This window comes from Oikopleura dioica, chromosome PAR (genome assembly GCF_907165135.1).
Source record: "Oikopleura dioica chromosome PAR, OKI2018_I68_1.0, whole genome shotgun sequence".
In the NCBI taxonomy this organism is placed as follows: domain Eukaryota; kingdom Metazoa; phylum Chordata; class Appendicularia; order Copelata; family Oikopleuridae; genus Oikopleura; species Oikopleura dioica.
In genome coordinates, this window is record NC_137293.1 from 3794847 (window position 1) to 3822019 (window position 27173).

At 38.7% G+C, this 27173-nt stretch overlaps 7 protein-coding genes and 3 long non-coding RNA genes across 10 annotated transcripts; 6 read left to right on the plus strand and 4 right to left on the minus strand.

The window, feature by feature from the left end:
* The first annotated feature begins 1291 nt into the window (after positions 1-1291).
* LOC145703479 (uncharacterized) lies at positions 1292-2778 on the plus strand. The gene is made up of 5 exons (XM_081780841.1): positions 1292-1379; positions 1536-1828; positions 1869-1977; positions 2024-2348; positions 2389-2778. Exons 2-5 carry the CDS (start codon positions 1783-1785, stop codon positions 2695-2697), a joined length of 789 nt encoding a protein of 262 aa, XP_081636967.1. The 5' UTR covers positions 1292-1379; positions 1536-1782; the 3' UTR covers positions 2698-2778.
* Positions 2710-3730, plus strand: LOC145703477 (DC-STAMP domain-containing protein 2-like). Its single transcript, XM_081780840.1, has 3 exons — positions 2710-2846; positions 2891-3316; positions 3361-3730. The coding sequence occupies exons 1-3, from the start codon at positions 2783-2785 to the stop codon at positions 3681-3683; spliced, it is 813 nt and encodes a 270-aa protein (XP_081636966.1). The 5' UTR covers positions 2710-2782; the 3' UTR covers positions 3684-3730.
* Positions 3731-4209: 479 nt separating this feature from the next.
* Positions 4210-4784, plus strand: LOC145705005 (uncharacterized). The gene is made up of 3 exons (XM_081782457.1): positions 4210-4303; positions 4346-4598; positions 4640-4784. Exons 1-3 carry the CDS (start codon positions 4254-4256, stop codon positions 4661-4663), a joined length of 327 nt encoding a protein of 108 aa, XP_081638583.1. The 5' UTR covers positions 4210-4253; the 3' UTR covers positions 4664-4784.
* Positions 4785-5229: 445 nt separating this feature from the next.
* On the minus strand, positions 5230-9626 carry LOC145701289 (nuclear receptor subfamily 6 group A member 1-like). The gene is made up of 10 exons (XM_081778513.1): positions 9488-9626; positions 8567-8689; positions 8420-8524; positions 8226-8375; positions 7907-8164; positions 7627-7805; positions 7455-7582; positions 6639-6904; positions 6395-6594; positions 5230-6348 (listed from the first exon to the last, which is right to left on the minus strand). Exons 1-10 carry the CDS (start codon positions 9561-9563, stop codon positions 6247-6249), a joined length of 1587 nt encoding a protein of 528 aa, XP_081634639.1. The 5' UTR covers positions 9564-9626; the 3' UTR covers positions 5230-6246.
* A 5489-nt stretch (positions 9627-15115) lies between these two features.
* Positions 15116-16542, plus strand: LOC145702829 (uncharacterized). The gene is made up of 3 exons (XM_081780114.1): positions 15116-15206; positions 15421-15996; positions 16044-16542. Exons 1-3 carry the CDS (start codon positions 15201-15203, stop codon positions 16362-16364), a joined length of 903 nt encoding a protein of 300 aa, XP_081636240.1. The 5' UTR covers positions 15116-15200; the 3' UTR covers positions 16365-16542.
* Positions 16543-16903: 361 nt separating this feature from the next.
* LOC145703274 (uncharacterized) lies at positions 16904-19892 on the minus strand. The gene is made up of 6 exons (XM_081780611.1): positions 19769-19892; positions 19110-19710; positions 18289-18608; positions 17381-17728; positions 17142-17336; positions 16904-17102 (listed from the first exon to the last, which is right to left on the minus strand). The coding sequence occupies exons 1-6, from the start codon at positions 19787-19789 to the stop codon at positions 16968-16970; spliced, it is 1620 nt and encodes a 539-aa protein (XP_081636737.1). The 5' UTR covers positions 19790-19892; the 3' UTR covers positions 16904-16967.
* Positions 19893-20845: 953 nt separating this feature from the next.
* LOC145705018 (uncharacterized) lies at positions 20846-21395 on the minus strand. The gene is made up of 3 exons (XR_014134543.1): positions 21132-21395; positions 20963-21082; positions 20846-20919 (listed from the first exon to the last, which is right to left on the minus strand). It is a non-coding gene; the product is annotated as an uncharacterized LOC145705018 (long non-coding RNA).
* Positions 21396-21758: 363 nt separating this feature from the next.
* Positions 21759-25537, minus strand: LOC145703801 (uncharacterized). The gene is made up of 3 exons (XR_014134391.1): positions 25301-25537; positions 24845-24912; positions 21759-21824 (listed from the first exon to the last, which is right to left on the minus strand). It is a non-coding gene; the product is annotated as an uncharacterized LOC145703801 (long non-coding RNA).
* On the plus strand, positions 21925-22556 carry LOC145703800 (uncharacterized). The gene is made up of 2 exons (XR_014134390.1): positions 21925-22182; positions 22232-22556. It is a non-coding gene; the product is annotated as an uncharacterized LOC145703800 (long non-coding RNA).
* On the plus strand, positions 22708-23376 carry LOC145704001 (uncharacterized). The gene is made up of 2 exons (XM_081781419.1): positions 22708-22997; positions 23036-23376. The coding sequence occupies exons 1-2, from the start codon at positions 22812-22814 to the stop codon at positions 23321-23323; spliced, it is 474 nt and encodes a 157-aa protein (XP_081637545.1). The 5' UTR covers positions 22708-22811; the 3' UTR covers positions 23324-23376.
* Positions 25538-27173: the final 1636 nt, after the last annotated feature.

Genomic DNA, 27173 nt, shown 5'->3' on the forward strand with positions numbered 1-27173 from the left:
GTAAGAAATCATTGTTGATTTTATTGTTTACTGCTTGATGTTGCAAGCTGTTTTGATGGCTCCTAGACAACCAGTTGGATTTTATACGGAAAAAATCCTCTCCAACGCGCCATCCAAATTATTGAGAATAAAATTACTGCCGATAAACTATCAGTCGTCTGTGTGCCAAAATGGAAAGTGCGTAGCCGGCTCTTGATTGATAGTGTTGGATGACGAGCTCCCTCAATTTAAGCTTCCTTGTTCGTTCATGTTATTTCTTAGTTATTTTATTATATTTTACGATTTTACTGTAACGAACCTTAGCTTAATAATAACATGAAATGGATGCACCGTTAGTGTACTTGAAAAAGAATTTGTCTATGAATGACCGAAAAGCTTCTAGATATGGAGGAAAAAATAACAGAAAAAATAAATTGGTAATCAAAGAAAAAAGAGAATGAGTTCTGATCAAAATGATGAGAAAGCTGAGCCAAAGGAGAAGACCATCAAACAAGAATTCTGGGTCTCGGTTTTTAAAAAATATATACTCGACCTTGATCATCGTCGACCCTAGCATGTGGCTTTATTTTAGATAATCTAAAAATAATTTTTTTTGTGAAACTCAGTGAAAGAAATTCGATGAAGATGGCAACCCAATTTTCGAAGAAACCACCGATGTGATCAAAACGGTTGAGTTCGAGCAAAAGAAAAGGTCGAGAAAAGATTCTGATGAGTACGAAGGTGATGATGAAGAGGAGCCATTGTTGCAAGAAGATGAAAGGAAAAATACAAAGAAACGAAATTTCAACTATCTGAGAAATCTAATGGGATTGAACGACATTCGCCAGTCGGCTTCTATTGAGGAAAGCGTTTTCAAAAAAAAAGATACGAAATTAAGATGATTGTCAATGATTGATTTGCTTGTATTCTGAATATAGACAGATAATTGACCGAACATAATGTAAAAGAATCTCTCATTATTATGCCTATAAGAAAGACAACTCATGTTACTTTGATATTCGTTAATCTTCTGAAATATAATGGCAAATTTCTTAGAATGTACTAGTATAGTGATCGTTGAAATATAAAGATGATGGCTCCCCTAGAGAAAACGGAGCCAGCCATGTCAGTTACATGTTTTTTTCTGAATTCAAATCGGCTCAAGCGAGCACACATTAGAACAAAAATTTTGACTGAGACCTTCTTTTTTAATTTCTGTACAGACAAAACATATCGCGTCCATTGACGGTGAGGGTTAACAAGCATAAAGGCTGTTTATCGAGATGAAAATCTGAAAACGCTTCTTAGGATGCACTGCTACTTCTGAATAAAGGAGAAAAGCACACGAAATTCTCATGTGCCCAGCGATTAGGTTCTTTGTGGATTTGGTTCTCTTTCAGGTTCTTACTCGTATAAAATTTTCTTATCTCTCAATTCTCAAACTAAATTCTCGAAATTTGCCTATCAATATATTCTCAATGGGAACTTTCAAAAAGTACATTATTACTCCCCCTTTCTTATCACTAAATTCTCATAATGAGAGCTACAATTTGTAGCTGGTTGTTTCTGTTCGGATTCTCGTGGTTCTACTTCCATCTGCTTCACAAGACAGTTTGGGAGACTTTCCTACGCGTCGTTCCTTTTTCGATAATTTCTTTTATCATCGGTCTGCTTTCCAAAACTTATAGGACCAGTTCGTACTTCAGAGAAAAAAGATATCGTATCAAGAAATTGCTTTATCGAACTGAGCAAAGAACGACTTGGTACATCTCTTTGCCGTCTATTTTTTGTTCGAGGGGAAGAATGTTTCTCATTTCTCTGATGATTATTGGTGTCATCAACGGACCTGGTAAAAAAGTATTTTCTGCTTCAGTCCTTTCAATTTTTAGTGAACAATATGAAGGTCAATTATGGCGTTTTCAACTCAACAATCGACTGTACCAAAAAAGATATCGCCGAGCTGCAGAAGCGAGGAATCGACACTGCCGAAGAAATGAGGTAAAAATCAAAGTTTTCGGACAAAATATGGATCGTCGTATTCTAGGGATGCTGTGGTAGTCGCTTTGGATAAGTCAGCAACTCGGATAGAAGAGAAAGTTGAGCGGCTAAAGGGCAAATTCGGCATTTTTTCCGACGCCCTGACCCTGGTCGCTGAAAGAATGCGAGGATTTACCGAGTTCCTGGGCTCTCTCATGGTCAGCTGCGAAGAACAAGTAGCCGGGAGTATAGCAAGATATGTCTGCGACTTTCCAGAATGGGCGGGAGAGAAGCTCTTTGATCCGATCGAGAAGAAGCTTGATAAAACTGTCAAGGCTTTCAAAAAGCAGTTTGATATAGACATCAAAACTGAAGCGGAATCATCTTACAAGGTACCGGTTTATTTGCTTCTCTTCTTATCCATTTTTTCAGCATGAAGAACTAGAATCAAGCGTGAAACGAAGAGAAGAGCTCAAAAAGGAGATGGAAGAAAAATACAAGGAAGCAAAAGACAAATTGGAAAAACGCCTCGAAACTGCGAGCAATGTTTCTCTTCTTGTTTTTTCTTGTCTGATGATGGTCTCTTCCTACTTTTATCTTCTCAATTACATGAACAAAGATGACTTCGACAACAAGTACTTGACGGCGGAATTCGAAAGAATGGACGAATTGAAAGCGCTGAAAGACGAGGAACTCCAGCCACTTGGTCCTTTAGGAACGGCTCTTCATTTGAGATTTTGATGAAAAACAGGTCTTTGAGAGTCAAAAATGAGAGAGTTTACGCTACATCGAGCCGGACTCGATTCGTCTAGTAGACGAAGACTGGATGGATTTCTTCAGTGAGGCGAAAACTATTCTGATTTGGACTGCTGGAGCTTTTGCCGTTATCGGTAAGAATTTCTCTTGCTTTCTTATTCTCTTAATAAAAACTAAGGACTTGATTGGGCGTTTTACGGAATTTTAAACGAAGCAGCTAAAAAAGCAAAACGCGCCGTGAGCACTGTTTTCCCAGGAATGGTCCAGCTTCATTTTCGCGCCGCACAAGATGTTCTCCACGAAGAGACTGAGAAAAGTGCGAAACCTGGTATTTTCGCCGACATTCTTGAAGATCTCGCGACTTCTTTCGAGCACATCAATGCAGCGAATCAGACAGAAATCAGAAAAGGCTTCCATGAGTGCATTGGGACCCCGTTTGAGCCGGACAAAGGCATCTGGACATATCAACTGACGATTTGTGGACTGTTGATTGTTCAGTTGATCTTGGGTCCGTATGTCAAAAGACTTAGATTTCTGATCTGCGCGGTTTCGTTTCCAAAAAGGCAGAAGGAGAGGATCACGTGGCTTTGGCATAAAATAAAAAGTAAGATAAGAAAAAAATCTTTTATTTTTTAATGATAATTTCAGCCGATAGATCACGTGGCTATCTCCGCCGAGGACTGAACTCCCTCCGCCCAACTTCATGGAAAGGCTTGAAAGGAAAAATCGCCCGGTTTATTTTCCGAGCAAACGCATTCATGTGCAATAATTGTCGAAGATCGCGAGGTGCTGGCAATGACCATTTGTACATGATATGTCACGTGGCTGGCTGTAACGCTCAATACTGCTTGGAATGCTTTGCTTGTATGGAGAATATGTGTGGAAGGTGCAATGGGGAGATTGAAAAGCTGGAGAGTGAGGATGAAATTTCAGACTGTGGAGATGATACGGGAATGATGCCGTATTTCTGAACTTTATTTTATTCTTCCATTTATCACTGCCCTTAGTTATTTTTTGAATAAAATACATCACATGACTCTTAACAACTTCTTTGTTTTACGAGTTAAAATAAGCGCTCCGTTTTTTTCTGTCTTCTTATATCCGGAGAGAATGAGGCTGGAGCAAAAGATTGCCCTCGAAAACCGCTCGAAAAACAAGGAGCAAATGGCGGAAACTGAAAATGAAAAAGCAGTGAAAGCAGATTTGCGCCAAGCTAGACTTGCTCTCACCTCGCTTGAAAGAAGTGTGAATAAGAATCTCTCTGAGAATAAAAAGCTTAGAGAAGACTTGAAGGCTGAAAAGGCTAAAAATGAGAAACTCATGGAGAAACTTTGTGATTCTCAAACTGAAGATGGGAAAATTAAAAAGCTACAAAATGACTTGATCGTTGAAAAACAGAAAAACAAGGAACTTCTTCAGAAAAGAACCTGTTCTAGCGACAAGAATGATCAGTAACGTTGATTGAAATGACGTCCTTTCAATTGTCTTAAAGCGTATTTTTAATCAAGAGATAGCTCTACTCTGATCATTTGAACTTTGTTATGATGAGTTCAAAACTTAATTCTTTAGAAGAAAAAGCTCTTATTGTTTGGTAAGGCTAAATTGATGACAATTATATTTCACATAATTCAAGCTCTATGAACACATACCTCGGACTTGGCCACTATTTTGGATCAGATAACCTTTCTGTCCGACCTGCCCATGACTCAGCGGACATTGAGAAGATCTTGGTAGCAATTAGCCTTGGCTTCAAAAATGTCAACATCAAAATTTCTCACAGGGACAACATCACTGTCTCGAAATTTGGAATAACAATTTCCCTCAAGTCGTATTCCCAAGTTTACGGGGAGATGGCTTCTCGTGGGTATTGTCAATCAAAGGAAAAGGTTCGTATTTCCAAAGCTTCTTTAAAATTCCGCATTTTCAGGGAATTTTCGTGCGCAGGCTTTGACTCTGAGCCCCGATGAAAATCTCCGTGGCGCAAGAGAATCGAAATATACAGCTGAAAGGAATCCTAGCGACTGGTTCACAGTCCGACACTCTGACAAGTCGAAAAACTTCATTCGCTGGAATCTGACCTTTCTTTCTTGATTTCAAGTTGTGTTTTCGATTTCAATAAAACTTTTACTGCTTCTTTCTTTCTTATTTTACGATTATCAAAATCTCGATTTTCAAGATCGATTTTCTCATTTGACCAAAATGTCTGACAGAAAGAAGAGAAACTGAGAAATCAACTCGTCGCTGCTCAAGAATCCTTCGAGCACCTTGAGAATATCTTGACTCAATTCGTGATCAAAAAAGAGGAGGAAATCGAAACCTTGAAATCTGAAAATCTGCTTCTCAAGGAGAAAATCTCGCTTTTCCAATCTCACGATGGAGAAATCAAAACGCTAAAAAAGCATGTTTCCATTGAAAAAGAACAAGTTCTTGGCTTGATAAAACGCCTTTCTGAAAAGTCATGAGTCCTCCTTGATTTCAATAAAGATTTTTTTGTTGAATGGTTTCTTGTTTATTAGAAGAGCAGAAGAGGATGACCCTACCATCAATAATATTAATACTTTATGAAATAAAATAATTAATTCGGGCAATGTACAGTCGGATAGACACAAGGAAACAGTACGCTAGAAATTACATTCAATATTTTTTAAATACAGACAATCTAATCTTTGCAGCGATTCTAGGAATTCAAAAGCTACAGAAAAAATAAAATTCCGAAAATTGTGAAATTAATTTTTAGCGCAGATAGAGAAGATGGATTAATATAGCACCAATAAGTCATCAGGATCAGGATTATCGGTCAGGAAAGGAAATTTTGATCTGTTTCTGAAACAGGCAAATTGAAAAATTTTTTTATAGTCTTTCTTTTTTGATTTATAAGCTTTTTTTATGGTCCATAAATTATGGGTAAAATAAAAGAATTTCGAACAAAAATTCGGGTTGAAATTTAGATGAGCCAATTTACGAGGCTGACTAAAAATGTCAAATTATGGGGGAGGTGTCTGGAACCAACAAAAAAATTTCGACAAATTTTGCGTGGAAATTTTCGACCAATCAAAAGCCTGGATTGGATAGCCGCCCACGCAAAATTTTTCGAAATTTTTTGTCGGTTCCAGACACCACCCCAAATTATTGTTGTCAGAATTCAATGGATAGAATTTTGGCTATCTTAGATAGGCTATCTTGATTCTAGACACTAGAACTTTATTGAGGTTTAATGGTCACCTGAATAAAAAAATAATTGAGTTGAAACTCAAAAAATAAATGTAAAAAGGTTGGTTTTGAGGAACTAAGGTACAGCGGGCGTAATTTTTTCAACAATAAATAAATAGCAAATTATAAAAATAATAAAATTCTGCCCAGAAATAAAAATCTTAAATGAGTGTGTGTTTTTTTGGAACTAAAGCGGATCAGGCTAGTTAAGAAAAAAAAGGATTGAATGAAACTTTTTTAAAGAGAAGAAGAAGGGAATCAAGCTCACGTGTTTGATAAGTGATGAAAAAATCAGATGGGTTGAATTTGGAGGAAGAAGCGGTTTTACTGAGGATGGCCCATGAAATTCATCGCCGTTTGGGGAAGAGCTAGAATCGATGGATGCGGAGCTGGGGCTGGAGAAGACCGGGTTCTCTCAACCACTTCCTGAAAGAATTAATGAAAATTCTGAAATAATGATGTTCAAATCCACCTTGAAAATAAAGCCCAATCGATGCGTGTCGCTGACTTTCTTCAACTCCGCCGCTAGAATTCTCATGTCCGGAATCGCTTTGATTAAATCTCTAAATCTTCCTTGTTGTCTTTTTCTGTCAACCAGCCAGTGCTGACAGAGGAACCAGAATCGTTTGTTGAGAGCTTCTACTTTCACCGATTCTTGGAGGCCGACAATATCTTAACGAAAAAGCTTGAACATCATCAACAGAAATTTAGAGTACCGTGATTCAGAAAATTGATGAGCTTCATGATACAAAACTCATCATGAGTAATGTCTAGCGCTGCAAACTGACTGTAAACCGATGCAGTCTTCTTGATCAGCTTTAACTCTTCTTCTGTTGGCTCGAAGTTGCTAGAATTAGGAATAGAATGATGAAAAAGAGGAGAAACAAACCTGAAATTCGAGGAATTCGCAACTGCGACACCAAGGGTTTCGAAAACGGCACGATGATGGATTGTTAGTGATGAGAGGAGCATCGTTTCAGCCCTAAAAATTTGTTGAGTAGGAGATCTGATGAACATTGGTCATATGATATGACTCATATCCATACAAATGAAAGTAATTTGGGCTGATTATTATGCTATGAAGATATCTTGATTCTATAAATTATACACACTAGAAAAGAATTGAAAGTTAGCTCACCTAGCTTAGTATCGAAAATTTTAAACCTACTCATTTTTTTTAAGTTTTATGGTTTTTCGATTCAAGGCATTTGGTAAAAATTCTTCATTTTCTTCAGATAAAAAATTCCGAGCAAATTTTAATTGATAGTATATTTTCATATGTTCCGCTTTTACAATACCGATTAAGTCATTCGATTCAATATATATTTGAAATTTTAAGCCCCGATTTAGATATTGCTATTTTAAGTGTCGGTATCAGAAAAAAATTTTCTTAGTAGAAAGCCCGAGTCAAGTTCTACGCGTTTTTTTTTATTTAAGCTCTTTCAGAACCTGACTCAGGCTTTCTTCTATGGTTAACAAGCCCTTATGTCAGATAACTTAAGTTATCTGCGTTATCCTGATTCTTATCTTACCATGTGCTCATGAGTAGGGTCGTATGATCATGAAGTGATATTTCGCTGGAAAAGGGAAGCGCTTTTGCCCAGTCTATTTGTCGCCGCAATAATTCGTCGGCGGTTTTGGCGAGAGTCATCATCAGCGACTTTAAATTGGAATGAAAAAGAAGGTCAAAGCTTAATTCCTTACATCCGGCGTAAACGGGTCGGCGGCGGTGATATCGCGCAGGGGTGGCAGGGCGCCGCGCTCCTCGATTTCGATCACGTCCCCGACCGCGTCGTGGGTGCGCTGCTCGATGCTCTGGGTGGCGGTGAGGGCGGGGGCGAAGTTGGTGTGGTCAAGCATTGTGGGGCGGAAAATCGTCGATGCTAGGGAATTTTTTTGAAGAAAAATCAAAATTTTTTAAGAAAAGATGAAATTTTTGACGATTTTTTTCATCAAAAAGTCGGAAGTAGTAATAAGTTCTTACGTTGTCTAAGAGCAGGCGACTGCTCAAGCGCTCTCGAGATCGGAAGTGAACTTTCGGGCAGCCGAAGTGGCATGTGACTCTGGGACTGCGAGTGGGGCTGCGTAAGAGCCTGAATGGGATTGGCGGATCCGCCGCTGATCGCAGCGCGCTCCTCGACGAACACGGAGCCGTCCATCACGGCGGCAATTTCTTCCGGGGTCATTTGAATCGGCCCGATTGATTTGTTACGACCACCTGGCATTCCATCTTCGCGGATGGCTGAAATAAGGGATTAAGACCTTTGGTTACGCAACATTCCTTTTTGGTCTTAAGAAATTACCTTTTCTGTTCATTCCGCATTCGAGACATCTTTTCAGCCGACAGTATTGACATCGATTTCGCTGTTTTCGCGACATCATACACTGTTTATCCCTCGTACATCTATACACTCTTCTGTTGCATATCGATCGTTTAAAAAACCCCTTACAGCCTTAACAAATGATTAAAAATAATCCCCCCAATAAGGGTGTCTACCTTCACAACTGATGATTCCATAGTGAAGTCCTGTTGCCCTGTCGCCGCAAATTCGACAACTTTTTTCAGCATTTTGACTTCCGCCCCTCGAGACTTCAGATGTTTCTAGAGTCAATATCAGCATATATAATCATATTATATTTTTACCGGTTCTGACGGGAGAACGACTTTGTTGAAGAATCGAAGCTGCTGGCTGCTGATGACTTTGCACCATGGAGTGCACCATCATGTTTGCCGTGGGAGGCGTGTTTCCTGCCCCGAAGCCATTGCCTGGAAATATTATTTTGAAGAGTTTTTACTAGGTTTTCAAAAAATAAGTCATCAATTACTAATTGACAATTAACATTTTTCCTGTATTTTTTAGCTTTTTGACCCCATTTTAGCAAAATTTCGGTCCAAAAAGAGGAGAAATTTTCATTTTTGTTAAACAATTTTGCTTTATTATTGCTTGAATTAAAGAAAAAAAATCATCTTAGATAAATTGCTAATAAAAAATTCTGCATAATGAATGCGTAGGGTGTCCGTGTTCATATTTGATTCCGCTCTGGCTAAGTTCCACAGGTTCTATCTGCCTCGGGCTTCACTTTGGCGCCCTGCCAGCCCGAGCTGCCGAACGACGCGGCGGCGTTGGCAGAACGCCAAGTCCAAGTACAATTCAAACTCAAATTTAAACGCCAAAGCCAAGACTTTCTCTCTTTTATCAGCACCTCACAACTTGATTGCAAATGTCAAAAATATCTATATAATAATAGCCAGCCCCTCGCAATCTATTTTTAGCGCTATTCCCTCTGAAGCGCTTTTTCTAAAAACTTGCGTAATAGAGATCATGTGATCAGATCTCAAAAATATAAACATGGATTTTTATTTAGAAAGTCATTCTTAGATAAGCATTTTCAACCTTTTTTCGGGCCATTAAAAATGATCTGAAGTTTTTTAACATATAAAAAACGTCAAATAAAAGAGTTTTATGAAAAATGCCTTCTTTTTTATGCATAAAAATGACAAATTTCGATGATATTTATTAGCCTAATAAGCTCCTCTACCCCCTTAAAATCCTCTGAAACGTACCTGGTAGGCGAAATCCAGCAGGGAAGCGCCCCTGCTGGGGAAGGTGATATGGGAAAGTCGTAGGATAAATCGGCATCTGTAGGGATGGCCTTGCACTCGGATATCTCTGTTCTTTCTTTCTCGCTCTAGAATCTGATGAATGAAGAAATCCGTTTCCTATTCCCGTCGACGTTCCCAAGGCCGCTATTATTGTGGCTAATTTTGTTGCTTCTTTCTCTCTCTTGTTGTTATTCGGTTTCTTTTACTCTCTTCAAGGCTGATAGTGATTAAATCTCTAGAAAACTCCTTAATTTTACGTCTCTTTTCTGGTCTATTCTGCGCGGCGCCAAGGTTAATGAGGTAAAACAAGACTGAAGTCTCAAGCTCAAGCTCCGGGCGCGGCGCCGCACCTCGCACAGTGGCCAAGATTTTGGCCCTGGCACAAGACCCAGGCGCTCAACTCAGAGTAGGGCCTGGCACAAGTCCCACAAAACGATCCTGAAAACATGAAAGAGGCCATGTGACTGACTAAGGAACATAAGTTGACACTGTTAATGAGGAACTATTTTGTCTTTAATACCCTAACAGAATTCCATATCATTATCGAGTCCTGTAATATGTGAGATTCTTGAATATCTCCAACCATATTTCATTATTAAAAGTATATTTTAAGGATAGAATAGTCTAGTTTATGGTTTTTCAAACTAACTTTCGAATTCGCAAATTTTGCTTTAGTGGCTAAAATTGCTCTAATTCAAGTAAAATCTACAAAAATCTCCTTTCTTATCAATACGGTGGACGTACTAGAATCTTACTCCTTATATTCTTGTCATTCACGGGTCAGTTCAAGTTTCAGTAGTTTCGAAAAGTTTTCTTACTAGAATATTCTTCAAGTTTCTAGTAGAACTTAGTTGCTGCTTGTTACTCAAAGTAAACTATTGTAATTTTGAATTGTAATAGCCTGATCTTTATATGGGGCCATTGATAATATAATACTCCTTTAAAATTTTCCATTTTCGAATTTTCAAAGTTGAAATTCGAATTCGTTGATAAGTTTTGCCAGCCTCTCCTGATTGGCAATAATCTCGTTTAGTCGCGTAATTTCCTCTTCATAAACAAAGCTTCATCGTTTCTCCACTTTCGTAAGTCGCAAGTCTTCGTAAATCTCTATGTCTTCGATTTGCAAGTGATCCTGTCTTGTCTTATAGACTTTACGGGTCTCTTGTTTCAGAAAAAAGTTCTCGCTGCGTTGCCGTTCGGCGGCTGGTCTCGGCCTTGACTGGTGAAACGGTCACGATTGCTGGATAGTGAGTAGCGTCTCGTAGCGGAGGAGAGCCTTAAGGAACGCGAGGCCAGTCCGCTGATAGGCCAACTCAGCCGAGTAGTAAGGCCAGGGCCAGTAAGGTAGCTACTACTTCTAGGGTGCGCGCGGCGAAGGCGACGAAGCTACTACACCTTGGCGCGCCGCCAGTGACGCGGAGCAGGAGCTTGAGCGCCAGAGCAAGAAAAAAAATGAACGAAGAGGCCAAGTCAGAGGCCAGGAGCACAGCACCAGACTCGATGCTCTGACGGATACCAATTTGAAAGCCACGAGCGGGCACGAGCCCAGCCAGTGTACAGCTGAAAATGTAGCGTTAAATAGGAGAAATTACCAAATAAAAAGTACTTCCAGTCGAGTTCAATTGAAAGGAAAATTGAGCTACCGAAACAGATCAAGAGTAAAGTTTTGGGGTTAAATGTTATTCTGCCATTTTTAACAATTGTTTTGATTTTTGAGGGCCCTGATGTCTTGATGTTACATCAATGATGTAACAATACATCAGTTTTTATATAAAAATCAAGCTCGTTTATTCGTTCTTTTTGATTCTGAGAAAGTATAATTTTAATAGGAAGAAATGTCTACAGTTATGGCGCGACAATATGTGAGCAAATACGGGCTTACAGCGACTCAAGTCGATCATGTCCTGTCTGTCAATTATTGCACGTTTCTTTATTCCCGAGTCCGATTTGAATTCGGAATAAGATATGATCATACGATCTAATATCATTGTTTTTTCATATAATTTTCCTTTTCTAGTTAACTTTTGAAGAAGGAATCCATTTCTGAAGTAAATTTTATTCCGAATGTTTGAGAATTCTAAATATTATTGAAAAAAGCGTGCAGCGTGCTAAGTATGTCCGTGGCTTTGGCCGGCTAGGTAAGCTTACCCTCTTCACCTTTCTATCCTGCCCGCGAGTCCGAACTCGAAGGCTTTTGAAATCAGTATTTCTCGTCTTTCAAGCGTTTAGTGAAGTTTATCTTCATCCTTTCAGACAGCAATTTTTTCATGAGAATAGACTTTTCGGAAATTTTTGGGATATCTCAGTAGAGCTCGATTACGAAAATTAATAGTATAGGTTTTGAAGTACTGACTTTTGGTTTTTCATTGATTGTCTTCTAGAACTTTTATCTTTGTAATGCAAATTAAATTGATTGAAATAGAATTGACGGTGGTGATAAGAAAAATCGTGCTGACCCTAGCTAATTTTCTACTGCACGATCAAGCTCAGTGTTTTGGTCTTCGGCACGCGGAGGCGTCCGCGCAGCCAAAACATGTGACATGAGTTCTTCCAGAAGCCAGCCTCACGCGACTCAACTCGCCATCAATCATTTTTAGTTTCGAAAACACCATAAACAGTATTATTTCTTGAACTTTTTGTAATAAAATTATTCCAGAATTATCTGATATAATTAGCTCAGTACATCTAGTTCCATCAATCTTGATTCATACAGTACCATATTATATTCCTCAGGTGACCTGAGTCAGGTCTTTCCAGGTCTTGCATGCGAAATAAGCGATCTTTAAACGCCATTGAGTCCTCTTCAGATAGGCTTCGACAGACAAGCTATATTTTTTAATATCTGCCGATAAGAAAGTCCTTTTCAAGAGCTTTAAAATTAGCCTTCCCTTACGACTCGTAAGTTACGAGGTTTTGCTTTCCTTTTTTTTTATTTCCAAATATCCAAAAATGGGCCCTTTGAGCGTAAAAAAACTACCACTCAAATTGATCGCCTTCTACGAAAGTATGGCAACCTTCGTTCAAAAATTCACACTTTTGGCATCGATTTTCTGAGTCGAGAAGTTACCATTAGCATCAAAATCAGAATCATCGGACCGCATCAAAATCACTGAATTATGCACGATTTGAACTCCAGCGACGCGTTTTTTGACTGACAGTAGGTTCTCACCGTTCGGTTACTTTGTGCGAAAATGGTCAATTTCAGCCAATCGCTCTCCTCCATGTCTCCATGCGAAAAAGATGCTATAATGCCTGTTTTATTCAAAGAAAGAAAATGCAGCGAAATGATAATAGTAACAAAAAAGCGTAAAGAATAGATACAGATAAAACTAAAGAAGAAAACGAATGGTGTGATTAAACTACCCGTCCTTTCTGAATCGCACCCTCTTTTGGCATGTAAGTGACGTAGGTGCCTTCAGTCGTCGCCTGCTTGTTAAAGACTTGGCCGCGCTCAGAGCGTTGAGCAGAACTTAATTGGAATGGAAAATCAAGATTGACATTCTCCCTATTCGAAATGAACTTACGGGAGGGGAGGGCGATTTTGCGCATCGTTCAATTCAGATCTCAATCTATCCAAGTCGTTTGCTTCTTTTAGTGGGCAGAATCGTGGACGGATGCATGTGTAGTACCAAAATGCCCCCTTGAATTGGATTTAAGGGGGGGGTTCGATAAAGGTTGATAAACACTAACCAGGAGCAAAGAAGATGGAGCAAGAGGGAATATCATCATTTGCCATAGACTTGTTTGCGCTTTTAAAATAGAAAGAAAATAATATTCAGAATATCAAAAATATTAATTAATTCAGTCAGATTGGCCGGCAATTTTAAAACACTTTGACAGTAAAAGCCTTAAATTAGACTGTAACTGACAGTCTGAATTACAGAACTTGGTCTAAAATACCCTCAAATCTTGTTTTTAATAGACAAAAATTGAATAGAGATTATGACTCATAATTATAGTTTTTACTATTTAGAAATGAGCTTATCAATAAGATAGATCATAAAAATTATTTGAAACGTTCCTGAGATATTTCCCTTCATCTTCTTCTTGCATTTTGTTTCTCTTTCTCTCTCTTTTAATATTTCTGTTATGTAAGAGACGAGTTGTTATTTCTCCGAAATCTGTTCTAATTTGACTTCAAGTTCAAATCTTAATCTCTTCTATGTTGACCGCATATTTTTATGTGTCAATATTGTTTTTTTATCTGACTTCGAAGAATTGAGGTTTGGTCGGACTGGCTCCTCCCTCTGGGTCGATATGGAAACATATTGCTTGACATTGGACATTCCGCTGCATAATGCACTCGATCGGATTAGCCGCTCATTATTTCTGAGCCCGATTCTAAATCCGTACAGATGTAAAATCATCAGCTCTGCAAATCACTCCAGGATAAGCAGAAGATCTATCTAAAGCCGGCCAACAATCACAATATTGAGATAGATTGACCTTCAGAAATCATTATTCGAATTCAATTTGCTTCATCTACCGAGTAATCGATTTTGATAAGGAAAAACGACTATTTGAAGACTTACAAAAATGAGCTATTATAATTATTGATACCTTCTTAGTCTTATTTTTCTAGCTTCCAAGATGGCAATTGGAGCATTTTGGTCCTTTTTTTGAGAATCTTCGTAAGAGGCCTTTAGTCTTCAACGCTAGAATTTTTGGTATAAATAGGTTTTTGGCTTTATTCGGCCTTAACGATGATTTTTGATGATTGCCCCGAAAACTAAGCCAAAATTAGCGACACCAACCGAGCCTTGTTTCATGCCTGGAGGACCCCTCCTAGTGGAAGAATTATAAATTGAAAGAAGAATAATCTCCTACCAGGGAATCATCGGTAAAAGTCAGTAAAATATCTTAATAAAATTATCAAGTTGTTAATCATTAATTATCATTGTAATAAAATATAATTTTATATTTCGGATTTTTTATTTCGGAGTCACCAAAAAGACAATTTATGTTATGTTGTTTAAAACAAAAAACAGGCCTACTAAGCCTGGATAACCAAAGTTTTTCTTCCATAAAGAAATCTGTCAAAGAAGAAAACTGGGCCATCATTCTGTCCAATATATCAATCGTTCTTATTGGCAATCTGGCTTGCTGGTCATTAAAAGTTAACATAAATGGATCATTGTCAAGTGTAGACATCTTTAGAGTTCTTACTTAGAACACACTACTAAAATTCATTCCAGTCATTTTCATCAAAAATCACTTATTCTTCGATACCTTGCTTTCCGAAAATTTCAATGATAATGAATAATTGAATTTTTAATTATCTTATTTCTGCGATCTCTCATAATATGAGGGTAATAATCAATAATTATTTCGAAACTGGTCTAGCTTCCAATTGCTATTCCAAAAACGAGCCGACTGCTGGTGTTATCCGTTTGTTATTACAACTCATTCTGCCTCTTACTTAATTTTACCGATCGCGTTTGTAGTTAAATGCTGAGCAGCGTTTTCCGTAAAAACAATTGTCGTTCACAAGAAAATGAAGTTATTGATTTCTACATGAAAATTCTGAGGGGCTAACCGTTTTCCGACGACAAGCGGTGTAGATAACAAACACGGGGAAGACATGCAGCGGGGTATAAAACCGCTACGAAAAAAGAAAGAATCATTCTTTTCTTCAGAAGAGAGAGATTCGACGCAGAGAGAGAAATTTACAAAAATGAAGGTTTGTTTCTTTGAGAAGATTTTCTGTAATAAGAAAATTTTTCTCATAGAAATCGAATAAATAATTAGTTTTTTTCCTTGAAATTCACAAAATTATCATTTTTTCGATTTATTACTCGAAAAATAAATTTTGAACGAAAAATTTTAATAAATTAAAATTTTGTTTTTCAAATCGAAATCCGTACTTTTTTCGCTGATTTTAACCCTAACCCTAGATTGCCTGGACACTCGCCGCCCTTGCATCAGCCCGTGGGTTAGGAGAAGAAGAAGACCAAAGAATCTGGAGCCCAGATTTGACCGAAGCACAGATCACCCAAAATCTCCAAATCGGCGAGACTTTCAGCTGGTCCGTTCCGGTGTTCCCGGATGGCAACGGAGACCCACGATACTTGCCCAACCAGTACTACCGGATCTACGTCACGGTTCCGGAAAATACTGCAGTCAAACTCTCGTTCGGCGCCGTCTTCGACGTTGAAGAGCCTGGCATCACGAATCAGTGCACAAACGATGCTGCCATCGTCTTCAACGGCCCAGACGGCAATTACGAGCTCGGCCGATACTGTGGAAACTCGCTTCCTGAGCCCGTCTTCGGCACTCGACAGGACATGACCCTCGTCTTCAAAACCAACGAAAACTCCGTCGTCCACGAAGGATTCACGGCTACTTTCGAAGTCATCGATTTGGAAGAACACGTCATCTCCTGGAATTTGATTCACAACGCTTTCGAGGATCTCAAATCCGAGATCTTCGAGGGTCACGATCATAAGCGAGATCACATTCAGGACAAAAAGGTAATTTTTTTACTTTTTGAAAAAAACCTTCTCAAACTTAAATTCAGGCAATACACTTCCAAAGAATCTACAATCGATTCGCTTGGATGAGCATCCACAGCAGATCTGACGGCCAGTGCGCAGTGCCAGCCGTGCCGACTTCAGAAGGCTTCATCCCACCAACATCGGATTACAGCGATCCTTGCTATGCCATCGGCAATTTTATCCACTCGATCCGCAGCTTTCACGCTGCCTATGTCTGCCAGGATAATATTCCGATGGACGCTGAAAATCGACGAAAAATTCCATCAAAAACCCTGCGGATGCTCAAGACCCAGGAAGACAATTTCACCAATAAGAAATTCCACGCAATGGGCTGCCTCTTGTAACTGATCTCTCCTGTCCTCTAAAAATCGATCTAATGAAGAAAAGAAAATCTCCTGTACAAAATCATCCGACAAATGAAAACTCAAGCTTGACTATAAGAAGAAAAATTTAAAAAGAATTATACTTTCTTCTGCTTATTTAAATGTGTGCTTTTTTACATTTTTTCAATAAAATAAATTTCAAATCAAAACTTCCGCCTCTTATCTGAAAATACCTCGAGCCAATAAAAAGGCTGTATTTGGCAAGCCGGCCAATAAGACCGTCGCCAAAGCAAATTTGATTGAAAAATTGCTCATTCGTAATTTGTAGTAAGCAGAAAAAGCCCGGTCTGGGGAAACTAATATTTTGACAATAGATATTGTTATCTTGTCTTGTCTTATTTCTATCAAATTCATTAAATTTGCGAAACTCAAAACAAGTTTGTCTTCAAAACTTTTAGTTTCCATTTGGACTTACTAATTGAATTCTCCGTACTCATGGAGTACGAACATCTGTTTTATGCAATTATTGCAAATTGCTGAGAAATTAGTCAAAGGACCATTTTTATTCATTTGATCAATTTAAATGCAAAATTGTGCTGGATTCACAAATTTCTGCAATAGTTACTACTGCTTGACATTGAATTGAACAGAGTTAGTGTAAAGGGATCTATTGACTTCTGCAGATCTTCGTTTTCTAGAGCCGCAGCCGGGGTCAACAGAGCAGAGGGAGCCACTATCGTGTTCGTCACAGACGTAAATCTAAGAAAATAAAAGACGAAAGGGGATATAGAGACTTACAGAGCAACTGAGCTGCATTTGCGATTGTTCGGACCAGTTTCGCGATTTGGATGGGAACAAAAATGACATGAAGGAGAAGGTGATCATTTCCGAATCAGAGTAGCTGCCGATGCTCGTTTCGATGATTGGCTCACCGCATTGGGCGTCGATCATGGTCAGGCTCATTCCAGCGGCGGGATCTTCGATCACGCATTCCTATATTCAAAAATGAGGAAAAGTGAGAATATTTCTTTGTTTACCTCAATGGTGAATTCAAGCCCCGCAACAGGAACATCGACGCTAACGGCGGCGTAGATGGTATCGCCAACGCTGACGATTTTGTTTTCCATATCCATCAGCGTATCGAAGCTCTCGTCCTCGTAGAATGCCAGGGTGTACGAGAAAGCGCCAAAAGCGGGTTGTTCATCACCAACGCCGAAGGTTACTTCAATCGGAGCAGAAGCCAAAGAAGTGTTACCAAAGAGACCGTTGCCAGTGGTGGTCAGATTGACATTGGCGCCGACAGCGAAATCGCAGGAGAACTCGAGTTGAACTGGCTTGGAGGTCATGATTCCGCCAGTGACGCCTCCTGGAGCGAGAAGGTAATTCTTAAAAAGACTGTAAGCAGAATTTCAACAATTTGGCCAAGAGACTTGCTGCCTCAAAGCCACATTTTCTTTATAAAAAGGTGTTTTTTTCTTTCGATTTAATGCAGTTATTCACAAAGACGTTTAAGCGATAGCACATAAATATTTAAATGAAGGTACTTAAAATGATTTTCTTGGTGGATTGCGATCACTCCTTAGATAAAAGAAAAAGAGGTTGAGAAAATGAGATTCTTTTCCTTTTTCCTAGGCGCTTTTCTTTACACAGACTTTTGTCGAGGATTTCAGGTACCGTTTCTTTTCAACGCGAGAGGACCTGTCAAAAAATGATGGTAAAGCTCAACCCTTTTTAGGTCTCGAAACGTCACTGGTATGGAAAAGTCCTTGACAATGCTGTTAAAATGACGGACAAGTCGCACGATGTCGTCGATCACATTGACAGTGAAAGAGACACAACGCACTTTCACTACCCAAAACAAGTCTACACGAAAATGATCTCAACATATTTTGACAAAATGTTCCCCGAGGAAAACTACTAAATAAAACAAACTGCAATTACTTACGGTAAAAGTGACGACGTCGTCATCAAGAATGAAAGCCGTGTCGCATCCGTCAAGGGTCGTGTCGAGAGTGAATGTATCATCGGCGAGAGTGGCAGTGCAGTCGGTGTCGAGAAGGGTTGGCGCGGATACGCCGGGGAGGACGCATTGGTGAAGAGAAAGAGACATGCCAGTTGGCGAGCAGGTGATTTCAGCAAGATCGCTCTGTGGCAGGCAAGTTTTTCCATCTTCTTTCATGCTCCAGCAGTCTGGGCAAGAGCACATGTTGTTGTTGCAGTAGTGCGAGCAGCCTCCATTGAAACCGTCGTTACAGTCGGCAGGAGCTAGAATTCAATGTAAAAAATTTCGCATTCTTCAGAGAAAAAAGTTCCAAAAAGAAAAAAAATGAGCCAATAAGAAAGCTCTATCCACCCAAGAGGCCATCAGAATCAAAAATATACAAACGCTAATTCATAGCGAGTTTTTCTATCAAAATTTGTGTGAAAATTTGTTTGGAGTTTATTCTTACGTGGAGGCATCAAATGACCGCCGCGAGTCTCTTGAATAAAAACAGGTAAAAAAGTGGCAAGAAGTTTCATTTTTTTCTCTCAAATGTCAATCTTGATCGAATGAAAATATTTTGTGAAAACGTTTGGTTTAAGAATAACGTCTGGCGCTGGAGTCTATTTGGGGTTACGACGCTGCGGTTTACCGTCAGGAAACGTGTCTCTAATCGAATGCGATATGCAATCGTATGGTTTTGCATATTCGAGTTGATTTCTATTCAAAAAGGCTTTTTCGTGGCAAAGAAAAAAGGCAAGAGAAAAGGTTTTTTCATGCATTACCTGGCTCATTTGTCGTCGTTGAAATTGACGTTGTTGAGGTTGTTGGTGGAGCAGTTGTTGTTGAGGTTGTTGATGTTGTTGATGAAGTTGTTGTGATAACCGTAGTTGTTGTAGAGGCTGTTGAGGTGGTTTCGTACTCTGTCGTAGTTGTTGATGTTGATTGAGTTGATGTTGTCGTCGACGTTGTCGTCGACGATGTAGTTGATGCATCTGTTGTCGTCGACGATGTTGTTGATGGATCCGTTGTCGTTGTTGAAGATGAAGTAGAATAGTCACTAGTTGTAGAAGTCGTTGACGTCGTCGTTGACGTTGAATATTCAAAAGTAGAAGTTGTTGAAAGTTCAGAAGTTGTCACCGTTGTCGAAGCAGTTGTGGTCGATGATGGATCCAAATCACAGCCCGAAGTATCCGTGTTAAATGGCCAGTCGCAGTTATTAATCGCCGGGTTAAAGACTGTTCCCGTACCGCAATTTTGAATATGAGTTACTCCATGGGCGCAGTTGTAAAATTTCTCGCAATCCCAAGGGTATTGATAGAGTCCATCTGTTCTACCATCGCAGAAATCATCGAAGACTGAGGCAGCTTTTGAAACCGAAGAAAGCTGAAAATGGATGAAAAACTCGTATTTTGAAAAAATCCTTCAAAATTTTTTTTCTTACCAAAAGCGCCGAAATCTTCATTTGAAAATTCTCTGAAGTTTTTTCTTATTTTCTTGTCGAAAAAAAAGAACGAAAAACTGAATTTTCGCTCTGACAAGTCCTTTATATCAGGATTGGAAAGACGGATTATGTTATTTTCTAAAACAACTTGCCGCGCTAAAAAAAGACCTTCTTATCAGAAAAAATGTTATCGCTTGTCAGAAGCCTGAGTAGACACGTGTTACATTGTTTCCACAACGAATTACGATATAACGTGAATTATAAGTGGTCTTATTTCAACTAGCGCCTGGGCATCTTATTATCGTATTTGCTTTCCTAGTGCTCTTTCTTTTTATCGTTCTATTTGTAAATTTAAACTGTATTTGCCTCCTTTTTATCAAAAACATTAAGAATGATAACGAACATTTGGCCGAAAATGGCCATTATCACCTGAAAGCTGCAGCCTGCAATTGTCCAAGGAACTAGAAAACGAAGCAAATGGCTCTTTTCTTGGATTTTCAAGCCTTATCCTGTGATTTGGTGGAGCAGTTTATTGAAAAATATCAAGTAATAGAGCAGTCCATTTCAGAATCGTCGTTGTCGCAGCCTTCAATCTTGATCAACAGTCCAATCGCAACTATAAATGAAAAAACTCCCAATTAATCTTGAAAAAATGACTTACGAAGGACTCCGATGGAACTGAGCATGATGAGGGGGAGAAGAAAAGTGCAAAGATTTCTCATTTTGACTCTCAAAATTTCAAATGAAGACTCAGATATTAAAAATCGAAGAAGCGATGGTCAGTTATTCAAACAGTCGTCATTGATGGTCGCGGTAAAATTTAAGTAACTTGATATTTGATCCTCGTTTGATCTTTTATGGGAAATTCTGTAATCTTTTTTCGAATAGGAAAGATTCTAGTATTTTGCTTTATTGTTAAATGCTGGCAGTGATAAGAAAATGATAATTTCTTCTAGCACAGGTGACGGACTAAAACTTAGTCTTTTATTGAAGGTGTTAGTGGTCTAGTAGGTTTGATCTTTGATTTCAAAAGTGACTTGAAAAGATAAGAAATATATTTTTATTTTTAGAGGATTATTTAGTTGGTCTTATCTTTTCCTGGTTTACTATCTTTCTGTCGCCGGAGTTGAATAATTTTTCTCGGGCTTGAACTAAATTTTCGTTAAGGATAATTCGAGGGACTGTATTTTCTACCTGTATCTTCTCAAATTCGGCACAGAAAACCACCTTCCAATCTTGACCGGACAATCGGCTTTTGAAGTGGAAAAATATCGAATTCTAAGTTGCCCCTGCAGCTCGTAACCCATTATCCATCTTAATAAAAATTTAAAGCGCCCCTTAAATGGACCAGAATGCTCCTTACCCGTAGTAGAGACGGCGCCCAACCCGGAAATTTGCCTTTCTTATGAATAAATTGATATTCTGGCCTCTGCGGTTCGTCGTCATTCGAGTCCATTTTGGCGCGAGCGGCAATTTATGATACAATCCACTGTATATCTTGCTTTGTCTGGACTCAAAAAAACTTCCATGCAGTATGGACGATACTACATATAAGCTGGGCTCGGCAACCTGAGTAGAAAACCCGAGTCAGACTCTGGAGAGCTAAAATGAAAAGCCGCGAAGCGGCTTTTATAGAAACGAAGCCGCAAAGCGGCTTTGCAAAAAATCATATAACTTTTTCTTAAACTTCTGGCGAAGCCGCTTTGCGGCTTCGTTTTGAAAAAGCCGCTACGCGGCTTTTCATTTTAGCTCTTCCAGAGCCTTACTCAGGTTTTCTACTCAGGTTGCCGAGCCGAGCATATAAGTTATTGGAGAATCTTCAGAAGCTCTCTGCTATGGTTATTTATGCGATAGTTAGCAAAACAATTTGTCAAAATCAGCAGGAGTCGTTTGAGAAAAGACCGGATAAATTATGTTAATTGGGCTTTTAGGAAGATTTATTACTTGAGCTTGAAAGCGTCTTTTAAGTCCGGGCCTTGTTGATTTCTGACGAGTCGCCGCTTTTTCGAAAAGCTGGAGGAAATGGCGTTGAAAATTTCAATCTCGGAGCATTGCTCTAGAATTTGAGTAAAATGGATAAAAAGAAGGCTTATTTAGATCAGTTATTTATTATTATTGCTGACTTATCCGTTGCCAATGCATCAAAACAACTCTAAAGCCGCCTTCCAACTCATTTTTGGCTCAGAAAAAGCGACAAATTGCCAGTTACCTGGTAATTTCTCGCATTTTCACATTAGTCTCTCAAGAAGAAAAAATGTTCTTCTTTTTCCTAACATTTTTCAGCGCCAGTTTTGGACTGTGACTGCGATAAATTGCCCGCGAATGGACCGGAAGCTGAAGGCGTCTGTGAGGAAGTTGACCGAAGAAGTATAAAAATGCTTTTTACTTGTCCGACAAATCCGGCAAATTCGAAGGTAAAAGAGAAAATAAAGAAAAAGAAAATTTTTCACGCGAATTTTCTAGCGCTTCCGAGGAAAATGCAGGCAAGTCTCAAAAGCAAAATCATTCTCCCTCCCCATGCCCTGTGGCGAGTTAGACTGTCGATGCAAGGACGAAATGGCTATTTTCGCTGCTGATCGTGGCGCTGCCTCGCAATGCTGGAGCGGGGGCAAAAACCAACATATAGAATTTTCTGCGACAAGAACGGAAATGGAATTTGGGATGATGGCGAAGAAAGAAGGCAGAGCAAGATAAAATGTACTGCTGCGGGAGTTATCAAGAGACAAAACTTCGGCAATTTCAGCTGCTAAAAATTCGTTCCTGTTTATCAGTTATTTTTACTTTCTAGGATTTTAAATAAAATTTTACATGTCAAAATTTGCCAATTTTTCTTCCTCGAATCTTTTCTTTTTGAGCGGACAAAATGATGAGGATTTTCCAAGAAAAGTTTTATTTGTTAATTATAATCAAATCAATTTGTCAATAAATAAACTCAGCATCAGTGCTCCAAAACTGCCCTCAAAACGGCGTTTCAACCCGCTTCTCGTCAGAAAAAGCGAAAAATTGCCAGTTACCTGGTCATTTCTCGCATTTTCAAGACACAATGCTTTGGAATGATAAGACACAGTCTTATCATTTTCCCTTCCTAACTTTTTCAGAACCAATTCTTGACTGCAATTGCGACAGAAAACCTGCTAATGGACCAGATGCCGAAGGTTTTTGCGAAGAAGTTGGAAGAAAAACGATTCAGATGCTGTTTACTTGCCCTTCGAATCCATCGAATTTCAGAGTAAGAAAAAAGAGAAAAAATCGCTAGAATTATTTCAGCGCTTCAATGGAAAGTGCAAGAGAGTTTCAAAAGCAAAAGCTTTCTCCCTCCCCATGCCCTGCGGCGAGTTAAACTGCAAATGCAAGAACGCAATGGCAACCCTAGCTGCTGATCGGGGTGCTGTTGCTCAGTGCTGGACAGCAGCAAAGAAGCCGACGTACAGAATTTTCTGCGACACGAACGGAAACGGAGTTTGGGATAATGGCGAATCGAGAAGAGATAGCAAGATCAAGTGCACCGCTGCTGGAGTTGTCAAAAAGCATAACTTTGGCAATTTCAATTGTTAATTTCAAAATATTCAAACTGTAAGATCTCTTGTAGAATAATGAGATATTCAATAAATTTCTTATGTAAATAATGACAAATATTTCTGATTCTTTTTTTGACCAAAGAAAGCTTTCATAAATAATAGTCGAAAAGCCGCTTGCGGCTTTGAGCTAAAGAAGAGAATAAATTAGCCGCGCTTTTCGCGGCTTTATTCTCTCATTCAAGAATTCTTGGAAAAATTTATTAAATTTTCAGCGCGGCTTTTTGTTCCTTTTTTCTTTCTCAAAGGAAATATTTTCTGCATAGTTGGGTGGTCAGAAAAAATCTGGACTAGGCCTGTCGCGATCAAACATTTACAGCTCGCAAAAACTGCCGTAAATTGTAATGTGCGCGTTTAACAATGTTGTAAAATGGAGATAAAGATGATGAATTCACGATTAAAGCACTCGTTCTATCGCGGATTTATCATTTTCGAGATAAGATTATTGCTCTTATTGGAGTTTTTTCGCAAAATTATGATCCAAAGGAATTTCAATTATCTTTATTTTCACCCTAACCTAGGGTGAGCGGCTTTAAAAAGCCAAAAGAAAAGCCGCTTGCGGCTTTGCACAAAAGAATCAGAAGAAATTTTCAACCAATCAGAAACCTGGAATCGACTAACAGGCGAATCAGCACTCGAGTAGCTGCCCACGCAAACAGCCCTTGAAAAATCCTTGAATAATCCACCCTTCTTATGTAATATGTCAAAAAACTTAATTATCAAGCAAAAAGCTTCTTTTGTCATTAATGTCAAATTAATCATGTTATCGAAGCTGCGGGCGAAAATCCGGCGGAAGCGGTTAAATTGCCAAATCCATTCCGGTAGCGACGATTTAATTGTAAAATCTCATCGTCTTAGAGTCGCCTTAAAGTTCCTGTCTGCTCGAATTTGCGGATTTTGCAATTTCTAGTTGTTCTTCAAAATGAAATCTGCACCTGATGGTTGAGAAAATAATGGGAAAAGCCGCAAGTACAAAACCAGAAAAAATGGCTTTACAACGAGCTTTGTCTTTCACACAAGAACTTCGGCGCCAGTTTCGAAATTGCAAAAACGAGTTGTGAAAGCAAAAATTTTAGGGTTGAAATTTTAAAGCTGCAAAACTAGAAATTAAAAATTTTCTCATTTATTGGCAGCGACTAGTTTCGGAAATAGATTCCTTCGTCAGGCTATAAGGTCAATGAACAGTTAACCCAGAAACAAGATGTTACCTCTGAGAAGCGAAAAGCGCGTCTGAGTAACAAGCGAGATTACAAAACGAGATATTTGAGCGTAACAGAAATTGCAAAAGGGGCGCCAAGGATGCAAAAAGGGGGCATTTAACTCAGACGCGCTTTACGCTTCTCAGAGGTAACATCTTGTTTCTGGGTTAACTGTTCATTGACCTTATAGCCTGACGAAGGAATCTATTTCCGAAACTAGTCGCTGCCAATAAATGAGATAACGACATGGTCAACTAGAGAATAATTAAAAATTTGTTGTGAAAAGGGCTGTCTAAACTTACCACGTGGAGGAATGTAGAGCGGCGCGATCCCACGGAGCTGGACGGGTTGACTTGCCATTACTCGGCCTCTAGAATTTTATCAAACTGAGGGAGCGAAATTCCAAAATTAAAAAAGGGTGGACGCTCATAGCAATTTGCTATCTTCATATTTTTACATTTCTAAATTTTGAAATAAATGGCTGATAAATAACCCGCTCGCGGCTTTTGAGATAAAGAAAAAGCCGCGCGCGGCTAGTAAATTAAACATTTTTATTTTATTTTATTGCGGCTTTCTCCCTTATTTTTCTAAATAAATTCTCGTCTTTTTTGCTAAAATGTAAGTTTTTACAAAGTTATCAAATAAATCAATCTTTTTGATGGAATGTTTAAACTCATTTGACTTTTTCAACTTTTGGAGAAAGAAATAAATTTATCTTCGACATCTGTATAAATAAAACTAGAGCTGTTGAAAGTTACCTGCCAGGTGTGATACTGTAAGATTTGACTGTAAGCAGAGCTCGTATTGCCACAGTGTGAATTTCCTACTGTTAGCTACTGTAGCCGGAAATATATGAAATGTGGAGCTTTTCCTTTTGAGAAGTCGTATGGAGATCCTTGGCCACGTCCTTTTTTCTATCTTTGTGTTTTGCTTATGAAAACAAACGGATTAAGGGTGTCATCATGATTATTTTTCGCAATTTAAAACACGTTCCTGTTTTGACCCCTCTTTTCGGATGAAAAAAGCCACCAGCGTTTATCCTAAAAACATCGATCTTCTCAAATTCTCCCAATCGGTCTGTGAGAAACTTTTTTATTTCATTGAAAATACAGAATCGAAATCAGACAATCAGACAATTCAAGTCTAAGACTCCCAAATCTTCCAAAAAAAAGAAAGAATGGCCTTTTTGGCGAGTTCTATTGTCAAAAAATTATCAATAAGATAGATTGAGATAGAGAAATAAACAATGATTTTAGCTTTTCTCACTAGCGATTTTTACTTCATTATTTACAGTTAACATCTGTTACAGTATGAAAATCGAAGGAGTATTTACATAGGTCAAGGATGAAACTTCAAATATAAACTACAGAATGTATAAATTAAGTGAATTAAATTTTATTTATGTAGAATTAAGGGTTTCCATAAGTCTTTTTCTCAGAATTTTGGTTGGCGTATGGCTTATTTGTAGATGGAAACCCTTAATCTTAACCCTAGCTTTTATTTTTCTACCGCTTTGTTAAATATTATCCTTACTCAAAAAAATCTGTCGAAGAAAGTACCTTCTTGGTGAAAATCTTCCTTGAGCCTCACAAAAGCTCCAAAAATAAAGCAAAAACAGAGTCTTCCTCATTTTCCTTTCTCTCTATTTTCTCCTCTTTCTCTCTCTAATGTGATGCCAATCAACACAGATGAAAAAGACACGTTCTATTCGGGGCCCGGATCAAAGAGAATCAATTTGTCGATAGTTTCTCTGAAAAATTGGGTCAGGTTGGGCTAGAAGGGAAAGAAAAGCCTGAGCGAAGGCAGTGGCCCAGGGACCAGCCCTGGGAGGTTTAGCGCCGCCGCCGTACCACCTCACGCTGCGCCAGGCCTTCTGACCCTAGTTCATCAAGTTCCTTTGGTCTTTATGGAATTTTGAGAAGTTTATTGAGAATTTCCACCTCATGGAAGGAGTTTTTGTTTCTCGATTAACTGAGCATCATTTTCTTTTAATTTATCATTTTCACTAGACAAACAAATGTCAAACCGATGACAAAACTTTGGCAAAATCGGTGTTGATTGAATTTTGGGCACAAATCAATTCAAAAGACTTCTTTTCTTTGACCTTTGTAGACCTTTCTTATAATAAAACATGACACGTGATGAAGAGTCTGTCAGGTTTAAAAGACAATCTTGATCATAAACAAGCGGGAAACAGGCGCCACACATGTTTCTCATAAATACAACAATTTTTTTTTGATCATCGTTTCTTTTCATTTTTACAAAATTGACCTTTCACAGTGGAGCTGCCAGCCTTTTTGTCAAAAAGAAATCGAAAGATTGTTTTAATTTGGTCAGCTGCGGGTAAGATATAAAAAATGAATTTAAATTCTGAATAGGGTGAAAATTTAAATAGCCATCGCCCCAGCAAATACGCCTGTGAAATTATGCAATTTAGACAATTTTTAAGAGGGCTTTTGAAGGTCATTTTGGGATGCATGAAAGACATGATGTCTGCCTCACGCATTCTTTTTCAGAAAGAAATTTGTAAATTATTCTTTCTAGTGGGAATTTCGATGATTGATGAATTATTTCGCGCGTTAGCGTAAAAGATGAATCGGATACTGAAAAGATTTTCCAGTTGATTACAGA

Excerpts from the sequence above, each read along its gene's own strand:
- LOC145704001 (XM_081781419.1), top strand. The coding sequence starts at position 22,812 with ATGCTTTGGAATGATAAGACACAGTCTTATCATTTTCCCTTCCTAACT. Across the intron at positions 22,998-23,035 it reads CGAATCCATCGAATTTCAGA|CGCTTCAATGGAAAGTGCAA; the intron begins GTAAGAAAAAAG and ends GAATTATTTCAG.
- LOC145703477 (XM_081780840.1), top strand. The coding sequence starts at position 2,783 with ATGGATTTCTTCAGTGAGGCGAAAACTATTCTGATTTGGACTGCTGGA. Across the intron at positions 2,847-2,890 it reads TGGAGCTTTTGCCGTTATCG|GACTTGATTGGGCGTTTTAC; the intron begins GTAAGAATTTCT and ends ATAAAAACTAAG. Across the intron at positions 3,317-3,360 it reads GCTTTGGCATAAAATAAAAA|CCGATAGATCACGTGGCTAT; the intron begins GTAAGATAAGAA and ends TGATAATTTCAG.
- LOC145703479 (XM_081780841.1), top strand. The coding sequence starts at position 1,783 with ATGTTTCTCATTTCTCTGATGATTATTGGTGTCATCAACGGACCTG. Across the intron at positions 1,829-1,868 it reads TGGTGTCATCAACGGACCTG|TGAACAATATGAAGGTCAAT; the intron begins GTAAAAAAGTAT and ends TTCAATTTTTAG. Across the intron at positions 2,349-2,388 it reads AAGCGGAATCATCTTACAAG|CATGAAGAACTAGAATCAAG; the intron begins GTACCGGTTTAT and ends CCATTTTTTCAG.
- LOC145703274 (XM_081780611.1), bottom strand. The coding sequence starts at position 19,789 with ATGAAGATTTCGGCGCTTTTG. Across the intron at positions 19,711-19,768 it reads TGAAGATTTCGGCGCTTTTG|CTTTCTTCGGTTTCAAAAGC; the intron begins GTAAGAAAAAAA and ends ATCCATTTTCAG. Across the intron at positions 17,337-17,380 it reads GGCTTGAATTCACCATTGAG|GAATGCGTGATCGAAGATCC; the intron begins GTAAACAAAGAA and ends TTTTGAATATAG.
- LOC145702829 (XM_081780114.1), top strand. Across the intron at positions 15,997-16,043 it reads ATCACATTCAGGACAAAAAG|GCAATACACTTCCAAAGAAT; the intron begins GTAATTTTTTTA and ends ACTTAAATTCAG.
- LOC145701289 (XM_081778513.1), bottom strand. The coding sequence starts at position 9,563 with ATGCCGATTTATCCTACGACTTTCCCATATCACCTTCCCCAGCAGGGG. Across the intron at positions 8,690-9,487 it reads TGCTGGATTTCGCCTACCAG|GCAATGGCTTCGGGGCAGGA; the intron begins GTACGTTTCAGA and ends TAATATTTCCAG. Across the intron at positions 6,905-7,454 it reads ACCCTACTCATGAGCACATG|GGCTGAAACGATGCTCCTCT; the intron begins GTAAGATAAGAA and ends ACAAATTTTTAG.
- LOC145705005 (XM_081782457.1), top strand. The coding sequence starts at position 4,254 with ATGATGAGTTCAAAACTTAATTCTTTAGAAGAAAAAGCTCTTATTGTT. Across the intron at positions 4,304-4,345 it reads GAAAAAGCTCTTATTGTTTG|CTCTATGAACACATACCTCG; the intron begins GTAAGGCTAAAT and ends ACATAATTCAAG. Across the intron at positions 4,599-4,639 it reads ATTGTCAATCAAAGGAAAAG|GGAATTTTCGTGCGCAGGCT; the intron begins GTTCGTATTTCC and ends CCGCATTTTCAG.